This window comes from Coffea eugenioides, chromosome 9, assembly GCF_003713205.1.
Source record: "Coffea eugenioides isolate CCC68of chromosome 9, Ceug_1.0, whole genome shotgun sequence".
In the NCBI taxonomy this organism is placed as follows: Eukaryota; Viridiplantae; Streptophyta; class Magnoliopsida; order Gentianales; family Rubiaceae; genus Coffea; species Coffea eugenioides.
In genome coordinates, this window is record NC_040043.1 from 102,829 (window position 1) to 116,150 (window position 13,322).

Genomic DNA, 13,322 nt, shown 5'->3' on the forward strand with positions numbered 1-13,322 from the left:
AACAAAGAAAATATTATCGCAAGTATATCGATTTGTCAGAGCTGAATCCTGTTCCATTTTTAATACCATTTACAGAGAGTCTTGCCAACTATGATTATAAGCTTTCAAGGAAGAACCCAATAGAAACGGATGAGGGGTCTCGCAAATTGAAACCTGTAATTTTATTACATCTGATGTACAATTTACACTAATGGATTTCAACTTGGTAGATTTCAACTGGTGATGCCGATGATCTGACAAAAACACCATAAAAATAACCTTGAATATAATTGGTAATTAGTGTAGGAAATGAGATGGTCAAAAGAGTTAAGATGAGAACAAAGTCTAAGAGGCCGGCCAAACAAGTTTTGACCACGGAAGTGGATTGTTCCATACTGGTTCCTTAAGTCGTCGATTACATCCAGCAATTGCGGTGGAGCATCCAGGAATACATCCAACAATTGCGGCGAAACATCGAGGAAGTTGCTAGTCAAAAAAATAGCCCGCATCTGATCTCAACTGATGTAGGCTTCTCCAAGGTAATTTGACTATTTCCCCTACGATATTTGATTAATTATAACATTTTGGTTCACCTATTTAGGCAGATGCTCTTTGATCAGTTCAATAATATCCCTATGCTAGTGAAAGATAAAACTTTGCTCTACTTCCCAATAATGAGTCCTCTCAAGTTATTCTTTCTGCTACTTCTCATCCTTGCGGTAGTCATAGTTACGTTATGTCTTTTGGGCATAAGGACTCCAAAGCTTCCTGCGGCTGCTGGGGTGACAATTGCAGTGTTTACTGGTTTTATCCTGCTACAGAAGAGACGCAATAAAAAGAAGAAGCAGGGCCATTTTGAACGAAATGGAGGTCTTCTATTGGAGAAACAATTATCTGCTGCAGATGGTGCTATTGAAAAAACTAGAATTTTCATTTCTAGGGAATTGGAGGCGGCCACTGATGGATTCAACGAAAGTCGAATACTTGGTCAAGGTGGCCAAGGTACAGTATATAAAGGGATCCTAGCCGATGGAAGAATTGTGGCAATCAAGAAGTCGAAGGTTGACGAAAGCCTGTTGGAGCAGTTCATCAACGAGCTCGTCATTGTTTCGCAAGTTAATCACAGGAATGTGGTAAAACTTCTGGGTTGTTGCTTGGAGACAGAAGTTCCTCTGCTTGTCTATGAATTTATCCCTAATGGAACCCTATTTAACCTCATTCAAAACGACAATGAGGCTGAATCCTTTCCTTTTACTTGGAGCTTGAGATTAAAAGTAGCCACAGAGGTAGCAGGAGCATTGGCATACCTACACTCGGGGCTTACAATTCCAGTCTTTCACAGGGATATCAAGTCCACCAACATATTGTTGGATGAAAAATACATAGCTAAAGTATCAGACTTTGGAGCTTCATTGTCCATTGCAATTGACAAAACCCACATGACTACTCGAGTCCAAGGGACTTTCGGCTACATCGATCCAGAATATTTCCGGTCGAGCCAAATTACTGACAAAAGTGACGTTTACAGCTTTGGGGTGGTTCTTCTTGAGCTCCTGACAAGACAAAAGCCCATACCTTCCAGAGGAGAAGGAGAAGATGTCTATTTAGGATTGGCACAAAGGTTTCAGACATCCATGGAAGAGAATTCTCTTCCAACGATTCTTGATCCTCAAATTATAGATCAAACAAATGAAGGGGAGGTCATTGCTGTTGCTAAACTTGCACAACGATGCATAGACTGGGATGGAAGGAGGAGACCAACTATGAAGGAAGTTTCCATCGAGTTGGAAAACATCAAAATGTCCAGAGGGGGTTTAACTATTCAAGAAAATTATCAAAGTCCAAGTTGCACCGGCGAAGAAGCTGTTGTGATGATTGATGTTTACGACGCATGGACTATTGGAAGTGAGAACGTTAAGTCAACTTCAGATGCCTACGCGGTATTGAACAATACAATCTAATTCAGCGCTGGCGGCAAAATGACGGGGCTGGAAAGGCGCAATGGATCTTCCATCCTACGTCATGTGCCATTCTCTGTCCCTTTTTTTATTGTGTTTGGATTGTAAGTTATTTGAGATATTTTTACTGTAGCACTTTTTGTGATGTGATGTATGTGAGATAAAAAGGTAATTGGGAAGATAAAAAGGTGTATTGGAAATTGTAATGGTGATGTAAGTAAATATATTTGGGCAAATAACTTACAATCCAAACACACATATATATTATTATTTCTCCTTCATAAATATCATATTTTAGTTCTTTTTTATTTTTTTAAGATCCAATAACTATTAATTCAATAATACACAAAATTTAACAAACTCAAAAAATCAAAATGCATAAAAAATGAGAATTTTTATGAATTTTCTGCTGTATTTTTTAATTTTCTATTATATATTGCTTTTTTGAACTCTCTGTCCCACTTTTTATTATATTACTATTTCTCCTTCATAAACATCATATTTTAGTTCTTTTTTGTTTCCTTAAGATCCAATAACTATTAATTCAGTAAAAAAAATAAATAGAACAGCTTCAAAAAAGTAATATATAATAGAAAATTTAAAAATATAGCAGAAAATTCATAAAAAATCTCATTTTTTATGCATTTTGATCTTTTGAGTTTGTTAAATTTTGTGTATTACTGAATTAATAGTTATTGGATCTTAAGGAAATAAAAAAAAACTAAAACATGATGTTTATGAAGGAGAAATAACAATATAATAAAAAATGGGACAGAGAGTGACACAGGGTGTGGGACGGAAGATCCGTTGCATACAGGGCAGTCGCCCGAAGAATTCCACCAAATGTTTGTATGCACTGTGAACTTGGAGTTCAAGAAACAACTTCCTGTGGTTATTTTCTTCCCCCCCCTCCTCCCCTTTTTTTGTGGGAGAATGTACTGTGCTTTAGCGGTCTATCTTTTTACCGATAACTTCATCAAATAAAGTAGGAAAAAGTTCCTTGACCATATCACAACATATTTTGTGGGCCTGTTTGGAACCTGAGTTTTTTGGGAGTTTGTCTGATAAGTCATAATTTGTGCTAAATTTATAATTATTTTTCCCTTTGATTTTAGCTAAATATTATCTTAATTGATATATTCTATTTATATTTGGTATTTGGGATTAATTGCAGGAAGTGGTGAAGAAAAAGTACTGAAAATCGTCATTCTAGCAGACTCCCTGATAGTTTGGCGTGCCCACGCCTAACTCCAGCTTTCAAGGACGGATTTTCGGGATGATTTGCACACGTGAAAGCTTCCAAAACTAAATGAAGCAGCGGACTACAATGCTGAAAAGCAGTGGGGCCATTTCAAAAGCTGAAGAAAGCTATCCATAATAAGATTCCTATTGTTTAAGAAAATTGGTACTCGAGTACCAATTTTGAAGGAGAGAAATCAAGATGGGGATCTGTTTGTTCTCTCGGTGGGCCTGGCCTAAAAGGAAGGGATTTCCTTCATCCCTTTTAGTGGCTAAGAACGTAGAGGATTAGGAGACTTGGGGGAGGCTTGTCTTTGAATTTGTTTTTACTTGGAAAAGCTAGGGGGAAGGTACGGAGGTCGGGGACTTTTCCTCCGTAGCCGACTTTTATTTTTCTTCCTTGGCCGATTTGGCCAGGAACAATTTTGGAAGATTCAGATAGCTTTTTCGCATGGTTGTTCTCCATTAATGGAGGACTAACCTCTTAATTCTAGTCAAGAGACAACTGAAGATTTGGTTCTGCAATTACTGTGAGATCGTATTTATTTTAATCGCTTTCTCATTTATTGGTATTTATATGATTCCTGCTTTTAATTGTTATAGCTCTTGTGTATGATTGATTAGTGCGCAATAATTAATTATTCATATAGGCTATTTTGCTAAATAGGGGTAATTGAATCCGTAATTGTTCGTTACCTCTATCCCAGTAGCAACTGGCATAATTGGATTTATGTCAGGGAAACATACGATCTAACTTAAACAAACCCTCTTAGCGTGTTTGTTAGTTAGGATTGGGTCTTTCTAATTCTTAATGCAATCTAGAAATTAAATCCTACGGTCGTACCTAGGGTTGTTTTTGGGTTAGAGAAATAGTTAACGGTCGTACCTTAGCTATCGATAAATTAAGGAAGGGTTGGTTGTTTATCGCGTGCATGACAACTATAACTAATCTATTAATAAATGTTGGAATTATCTGTGAATCGATGATCAGTGCATGAACCATTTCTGAAGTGTACCGTTGGCTAGAGTTTCTCTTAATTACTTCTTTTAATTAAATTATTTTCTGCATTTAATTTGTTTAGTTGGCATTTAATCCCAAAACCCCCCATTAATCTTGACTTGAAAAGAAATAAATTTCTCTCCAGTCCCTGAGGAGACGACCCTACTTACCACTGTCTACTAGTTAGTGAAACCAGTTAAATAATGAATTCAGGTATATCGGATTAAGCAAACTCTTCGGGAACAAGATGAATCAAGTAACCCATTGCACACCTAGAGTCCCTGCTCCAGTACTCGAATTGATTATTGACTGCTTTAGGTGGTAGTTAGGTTTTATTTATTATTATTGCACAGGTTTGGCACCTGTCAATTTTTGGCGCCGTTGCCGGAGACTGGTGCCTGATTAATTTGTTTCTTTTTGAGTTCATCTTGTTTTCATCTTTTTTATTTTTCTCTTATTTTTTTTAAATATATAGTTTATGGCTGCTAACATTCCGTATTTTGGTGATAGACTAGATTTTATTTCTACAAGGGGTTATGAGACTCATGCTTTTTCTAATGATCAATGGGCTGTTGCGAATTGTGGAACTTATTTTGTCTCAAATTATTCAACCGACATATGCCCTGCATTTCAAGATGGTCTAAGTACTCCAATCGATATATAATAGTAATATATAATAGAAAATTAAAAAATATAGCAGAAAATTCATAAAAAAATCTCATTTTTTATGCTTTTTGATCTTTTGAGTTTGTTAAATTTTGTGTATTACTGAATTAATAGTTATTGGATCTTAAGGAAATAAAAAAAAAACTAAAACATGATATTTATGAAGGAGAAATAACAATATAATAAAAAATGGGATAGAGAGTGACACAGGATGTGTGACGGAAGATCCGTTGCATACAGGGCAGTCGCCCGAAGAATTCCACCAAATGTTTGTATGCACTGTGAACTTGGAGTTCAAGAAACAACTTCGTGTGGTTATTTTCTTCCCCCCCCCTCCTCCCCTTTTTTTGTGGGAGAATGTACTGTGCTTTAGCGGTCTATCTTATTACCGATAACTTCATCAAATAAAGTAGGAAAAAGTTCCTTGACCATATCACAACATATTTTGTGGGCCTGTTTGGAACCTGAGTTTTTTGGGAGTTTGTTTAAAATTTACTGTAGTGCACTGTAGAAGTTTTTGAAAAAATTTTGTAGAAGTTTTTGTAAGGTGAAAAATTTTGTAGAAGTTTTTGTAAGGTGAAAAACTTTTTTTTCTTTTTTTTTCCTTTTCTATTTTTTTTCTCTTTCCTCTTTCTTTTTCTTTTTCTTTCTTTCCTTTTTCTTTTCTTTCCTCTCTTCTTCTTCTTCTTCCTTTTTCTTCTTCTTCTTTCTTTCTTTCCTCCCCGTTACCTCCCAGCAGCACTCACACCCGCCACCCCTCTCCTCCCTTTCCCCTTCTCCTCCCTTTCCCCTTCTCCTCCCACCACCCCCTGTGCCCCTTCCCCCTCTGACAGCAGCCCCTCCCGCCAGCCCCTGCCCTTTCCTCTGCCAGCACGAGCCCCTCCACGCCACCCCTACCTTTTCCCCAGCTTCTCCCGCCATCCCCTGCCCTTTCCCCGGGAGACCTCCCCTGCGCGACCCCCTCCCGGCCACCCCCTGCCCTTTCCCAGCGCGACCCCCTCTCCCCGCCACCCAGCGGACGACGCTGAAATAGTACCCCGGTTTCCGGCAGAAAGCATCGAGGAATTTGCGGAACTTGGAACGCTTTGTCGCGGAGGATTTGCTCTTCTGCATCCAGTTGAATAAGGAAACCATCACGTTGAATTTGATGTCCAATTCCTCCATTCTGGACTTTTTTTTTCCCTCTTTTTGCCTTTTCTGGGCTATGATTTTGCTTGTTCGGTTCTTGGGGTTTTATGTTCATTCTTTGTGTTTGAAAATGAAGGATTTAAAAACCGCCTGAAAGGGGAGGGGGAAGGGGGCGGGGGAGGCAGAAGGGAAGAGGGAGGGGGGAGGGAGAGAAAAAAAAAACTTTGTGTATGGCCGGAACTGGCCGCCTGAATAGTAACCGGCGCCGGAAGTGGTGGTGGAGGTGGTGGCCGGCGGAGGATGTGGTGGGTTGGGTGGGGGAGGAAAAAGAAGAAAAGTTGAATGGAACGTTTTTTGTGTATTTTTGAAGTGTGTAGGTAAAAAGCTTTGAGAAGTTTTTTGGGGTTCCTGTAGCAAAAGTTGTTAAAAAACTAGTAGGTAAAAAACTTGATCAAAAAACTCACTTCCAAACAGGCCCTGTGTGTGTTTGGATAGAGTATTATTTGAAATATTATTTAAAATAATTACTATAGCACTTTTTGTGACATGATATATGTGAGATAAAAAGATAGTTGAGAATGTAAAAAAAGTATGTTAAAAAATATATTTATGATGTAAGTAAAATATTATTTACAAAAATGTAGTTACAAGATTAACCCGTTAATTTAAAACTAGTCAAAGTTGTGTGAGGCAGTCCCAATCTTTGATGCCCTGCTGCAATGTAGTAGCATAAAGATAGATAAGATGATAACATAGAGTGAAAGTTGTAAATTTATAGAGAAGTTATCTACAACAGGGTCAAGATATTTACCATGTACAAAATAGGTGTTTTTAGCATAGGCTGTCTTTTTCTTTTTTTCTTTTTTGAAGGGGGTAGGGGTAGGTGGGAGGAGAAAGGAAGTGCGATTTAGTATTTAAAAAAAAAAAGGGTCCCCTTGGTCTCATGGCCACCAGGAGGGCTTTCAAGTCCCTTCTGAGGCATTAGTTAACAGATCAAATTCTTTTGTCAATATTAAATATCAGAATTCCTGACTTCTCAAATTCAGTATGTGCTTTAGTGCATCCATCTGTTGCGGAAGCAACTAAATCCCTTCTGGTTCTAGTGGCCCTATTCCTGTCTTCCATAGTATAGGAGAAAAAATAGGTGCAGAAAGTTACTAATTGACACCAAACAAAAAAAAAGGAAGATTACATCAATTATCGCATTAATAAATTGGAGATCTCCTTTGCCTCAATATGTTTGTCATCCATGGTGCATCAAATGATTTGAAAGACTTAGGGTCTATTTGATAACATAAAAAAGTGCTGAAACTGAATCTTTTAAGACATTCAGATGTTTTGAGTGTTTGATAAATGAAAATCCATCTACTAAACTTATTAAAGAAAAATATATTCCATGTAGTCAGTGGAGATAGGCTGACACAAGGTCATGACCCCCAAGTGTTGAACCATTAAAAGAAAATATTTTTTTCAGCTCATTTGATATTTGGTAAGGTCAATAATCAGTTAATCAAAAATTCTACCTCAAACTCTCAAATCTCCCCTTTTTCAAATTGCTTGGGATATTTAAAAAAAAATGGAACTTTTAGTAGGGGAGGGTAGAAATTGAGAAGCAAAGCTGGAGATCAGAATTTGAAATCAAAACTTCTAATTCCTGATATCTCGATTGTTTGTGAGAGTTTAATTTACTAAAGTTATATTGAAAAGAAACCAAGGCTATGACAAACAAGATATTAAGCAGTTACAAGAATTGTAATTTGGTTCCCTTTGAACATCTGTTTTCAAGTTTAACGTGATATAGAACTAAAACTCCAATATTCATTGTCTATACTATGGACTCCATACCTATTTAATTATTATTGGACTTTAAGGAAATAAAAAAGAACTAAAATATGATATTTATAAAGAAAAAATAACAATATAATAAAAAGTAGGACAAAGAGTGGCACGGAAAGTTGGACAGAAGATCCATTACGTTTCAATGAGTATTACTCCTAATTTAAATTCTTTGTGTGATATTGGTGGGATAAATCCCAAATAAACAAGCGAATCAGTCTGCTAAAGGGTTTGGTTTCCAAATTACAATACTAGTAAGTGGAAAGTAAATTAAATTGGAAAACGAAATGGGGATTACGTTAGTCCATTCCATGACTAGAGTTAAAACAGATCCACAACAGATGTTGTACACGTTTCAAAACGCCCTCATTTGGAAGAAGACTCAACATCTACTGTTTCTCAATTTGGAGAAAGTTTTACCTCAGACACTTAGGAATTCTAGATGCTAATATTCAATACTTTAATTAGCCATACATTCTCAATTTTAAGAAACTTCAACTCAGAGAATTAATAAATGTGCAAGTGGAAGTGGATTCCCAAGCATTGGTTCAGCTACTTAATTCTCCTACACAAGTAAACTGGCCTATATGTCTTATTTTAGTGCATGTCAAGCATTTAACAGGTCTCTTGGCAGCCTTTATTATCCATATACTTCGAGAAGCTAATAGTGCAGTTGATGCATTGGCATCTATTGGAGGTAGTCAGCAACAAATTTTTAATTTCCTAATAGATCTTATGTTTTAATAAAATAAGGGCTGATATCCCTCCCCCGTATATGCCCGTTTATGGGAGGCTTGTCCCGAAAAAAAAAAAAAAACTCTGAGAATTAATAGGATGATAGGAGGCAGATTCTCTTTTTAATACATGGATAAATCATGTTTCACTTGACTTGAGGTTTGACAGGTGCCGAACCTGTGCAATAATAATAAATAAAACCTAACTACCACCTGAAACAGTCAGTAATCAATGCGAGTACTGGAGCAGGGACTCTAGGTGTGCAATGGGTTACTTGATTCACCATATTCCCGAAGAGTTTGCTTAATCCGATATACCTGAATTAATTATTTAACTGAATTTCCTAACTAGTAGACAGTGGTAAGCAGGGTCGTCTCCTCAGGGACTGGAGAGATATTTGTTTCTTTTCAAATCAAGATTAATAGGGGGGTTTTGGTATCAAATGCCAACTGAACAAATTAAATGCAGAAAATAATTTATTAAAAGAAATAACTAAGAGAAACTCTAGCCAAGGGTGCACTTCAGAAATGGTTCATGCAACTGATCATCGATTCAAATATAATTCCAACATTTACTAATAAATTGGTTATAGTTGTCTCGCACGCGCTAAACAACCAGCCCTTCCGTAATTTATCGATAGCTAAGGTACGACCATTAGCTATTTCTCTAACCCAAAAATAACCCTAGGTACGACCGTAGGATTTAATTTCCAGATTGCATTAATAATTAGAAAGGCCCAATCCTAACCAATAAACACGCTACGATGGTTTATTTAAGTTAGATCATATATTCCCCTGACATAAACCCAATTATACCAGTTGCTACTGGGATAGAGGTAACGAACAATTACGGATTCAATTACCCCTATTTAGCAAAATAGTCTCTATGAATAATTAATTATTGCGCACTAATCAATCATACATAAGAACTATAACAATTAAGAGCAGGGAGTATATAAATACCAATAAACGGAGAAAATAATTAACAACGGCTTAGATCTCACAGTAATCGGTGAACCAATTCGTCAGTTGCCCCCTTGACTAGAATTAGGGGTTTAGTTCCCCATGATTTGATGACAGGTCGCGCGTGTGGAGTTTGTGAAAGTTTTCAGATCTATTTTTCCCCTGCTTTGGTCGACACCGAGAGGAAACACCACGAGATTTCTTACTGCTGCCAATTTTCCTCTAAAGCATACGTCCGATAGTCTCCCAATTTTTGGTCAAAATTGAGTAAAGAGAAAACCCACAAAGTCCACAATGGCGGCTGCACTTTGCTTTCTTTCTTTCCTCACAAAAGAGACATACGAGAGATTTTGTTTCAATTGCTTGATTTCATGGGTCAAGGCTAATCAAAATTGACAAGCATCCCAGAGTCAACAAAAGTGGCTATTGTCTGCTTCCTCCACAGAGCTGCGGCTCTCTAGTCTAATTTTTAGAGTAAGGAAAAGACTCCAAAGCAAAACGTAAGAAGGGAATCCTCCTCCTAAGCCTCCCTACGGAAGTCTAAATACTTCCCTCCGTTTGTGTCCGGCCTTTTCGGGAAGGGATTTTTCCCCACAATTAAAACAAGACTTCCTCCAATAAAAATAAAAATAAAATAAAATCTATTACAATTAGATTTCTTCATCTCTCAAGCGGGCCCCACGTGCGATGAATCTTCTAAAAGTTGAATTTAAGCACTTTTCAGCATCCATTCCTGCAATTAGCACCAAAATAAAATATCAGTAGAATCCACCCAATTAACAAAAATATTTAGTCAATTAATTGTGCAATAATGCCCAAAATACCCACTAAAATGCAACCTATCAATCTCTCCCACACCTGAACTATGCTTGCCCTCAAGCATAATTAACTCAGAAGTACAATCAAGATGCTAAGCGAATCACAGCAGTTCATACCAAGAACGACATCCCAAATTCCCCAATAACTTCATCGAAATCAGAATATACCAAATCAACAATGCTCACAGTTCAAAGTGTACTCATTCACTCCAAAATGTATATGAAATGTATATAAGATGGCTCTCAAATCAACACAATAGAATGACACTACCATAAGCTTGCTCATATATCATATCTCCACCACCTACTCATGAATTTAAATGCAGCAATCAAGGGACTTTGCAAGGTTGTAATGGGGCTAGGGTGAGAAGGTAGGATTAAAAGGAGTCAAAAGGGTGCAAAAGTATAAAGAAAGTGCCCAGAAATTCATTACATAGATTCTTGTACATTTGAAATTTAAAGGCATCTCAACCATCACACAAGTGAAGTGAATTAGCACTTGCCACAACCTTCGCCTTTTCTCCTTTTTCATTCATCTACTTCCCCTCTCGTTTTCTTTCCTTTTTTTGTTTTCTTCTTTCCCCTTTTTTCTTTTGCTTTTTTTTATTTTTTATTTTTTTTGTTTCCAATACTCCCAACCAGCACCCTAAAAGTCAACTTTACTTGCTGGTTTCCTGCACTTTGTCTTCTTTTCACATAAAAGTCAACTTTCTCTTTCTCTCTTTCTTTTTTTTTTTGATACATAAATGGGTGTAATGCCCTTCGAATAACACTCCAAAAGTCTGTATAATGAAATCAAAGCACTTCTTCACACGAGGTTCAAAAAGAAAGTCTAAAAAGAGGTTTCACGGCTAAGAGCTGGGGTCTCAAGCAACGAATAGGGGTTAAGGCTCAACTTGGCTCCCTAATGATAGTAAATAATCCAAGGGTTGGTTTTAAGAAAGTCCAAAAATGGCTTATTCCTAGGTGCCCTATCATTTCAATGCATTAAACTCATTTAAATGTGGTCTTGACACGCATAACCGAGCAAGTTCTAGAATGACAAACCATGTGCACTAACCACTCAAACAAACGAAAAATTAGGCCCAAAAATCGCACAAGTGGTCAAATTGATGTCAAATCTAGCATATTCATCAATCAATTCAATATTAAGGAAAATAGAACACCCCATGGCATGAACTTACTGCTTATACTCACATCTCAATTGTATTCATCACAGTTTAAAGAAAAAAACTACTAAGGCAAGGAAAATGCAAATAACAACAGCTCAAAGCACCACTAATGCATAATTAACCCTCCCCCACACCTAAACCTTTCATTGTCCTCAATGGAAACGGATAAAGAGGAAAATAAAGCGATAAAGGCAACAACACTTCCCTTAATACGGCGGGGGGCAGAGGTGAACTAAGGTCGTGGAGGGCACGGTGGGCGGAAACCCACGTGGTGGAGGTATTGTGCTAAATTCTGGGCCATGCCGGCCATTTGGCCCTCCATCCGATCCATACGAGTGTCCATGTGCTGCATCTGGAACCGAAGAGCTGCAAGCTGGCTATCGACGGAGGAAGATGGTGGGGGTGCCGAAGAGGATGGTCCAGGTGTATCCGTGGAAGGACCACCAGCCTCCGGGGCAGTGGATTTGGAAGCGCTGCGCTTCGGAGGAACAGAGATTGGCCCCGGGGGAGCAAACTGGAAAACGCCATTAACCTGTCGCACAAGACCCATTTTCTCCAAACAAACCAAATCGAGGGGTTCCATAGTACAAGCACGATGCAAATTATGGTTATTTAAGTCCAAAACCCCAAGATTTACAGCCAACTGAGTGATAAATGAGCCTAAGATTAATGGCTTATTTTTCTTACTTAGCACAGTTCGGAGCTGGAGGGCAAACCAGCCACCCAAATTGACCTTAGTCCGAGTGACCATGCACCAAACGAAAAAGAACTCGGGCTTAGTCAGAGTACCCGAGCTATCCTTCCTACCTGAGAAACTATAGGCCATGAATCTATGTAAATAGCGGTAGGCGGCGCTCTTAAGATAAGAAGCCTTAGACTGACTGGGGTCATAGCATTGTCGGTCAACTGACAAACCACTCCAATAATCAAGGTAATGAGAGAAAAATGGCTCCGAGTACTCGCACACACTGTGCATATACTCCTCACTCTGGGAGTAGGGAATATCAATAAACCCAAGAGCCAAATTAAACTCAGTTATAGATTGGGTGAACTCTCTACCCATTAATCGAAACCTCACTACCCCAGGAGTGGTAACGGAAAATTCATCAGGAATATTCAACTCAAAAGTAGCATAGAATTCCCACGTCAGTTCAGTGAAAGCAGGTAAAATGATAGAAGCATAGCGGGTCCAACCTACATTAGTCAAGTGCTGCGTGACCTCATCCCTCAGGTTTAGCAAATCAAGTGTAGGGCCATGGATGTATTTACAAGGAATTATCTTCCTTGTGCAAGCCGAAGCATACCGCTCCTTGTCGGCAGCCCGGGTGAAGGTCAAATTGACCGCCAAAATGGGCCGGAGAGGAGATATGAACCTCCCTATTCCGTCCAAGGCGAGTACGGGGCCCTCCAGGCCCAGTCGATGGGGCAGGTCCCCCTAAGGGGACCGTAGGCTGAGGGGTGGAAGTGGAAGGCTTGGTCTTGCCTTTAGTTTTTGGTTTAGTCATTTGGTCTATTGGATAGGGCACAGGCAAGGCAAATGTGCACAAAAGAGGTCAACAGGCAGCTGATTCAGAAAAGGGTCCCAATCACAGCTTCCAGTCACAGACAAGCGCACAACCAAACAATAAAATTACCCCAAGAGTCAATTAATCATGTGAATCAGCAAAATACTTTCCAAACACTACTAAATCAATCCAAAATTCACTTAATTAGACAATCGCAGAAAAATTCCCCCAAAAACTAATAAAGCAGGCAACCATGGTAAAAATTCCTCCCCAACTATCACTGATTGAGCACAAAATTTGACAATTAGTTAGCAATCACCCACG

The 13,322-nt window shown here is 38.4% G+C and overlaps 1 protein-coding gene across 1 annotated transcript; it reads left to right on the plus strand.

Annotated features, from left to right (window-relative positions):
- The first annotated feature begins 581 nt into the window (after positions 1 to 581).
- Positions 582 to 2,076, plus strand: LOC113783743 (putative wall-associated receptor kinase-like 11). The gene has a single exon (XM_027329958.1). The coding sequence runs from the start codon at positions 585 to 587 to the stop codon at positions 1,938 to 1,940; it is 1,356 nt and encodes a 451-aa protein (XP_027185759.1). The 5' UTR covers positions 582 to 584; the 3' UTR covers positions 1,941 to 2,076.
- Positions 2,077 to 13,322: the final 11,246 nt, after the last annotated feature.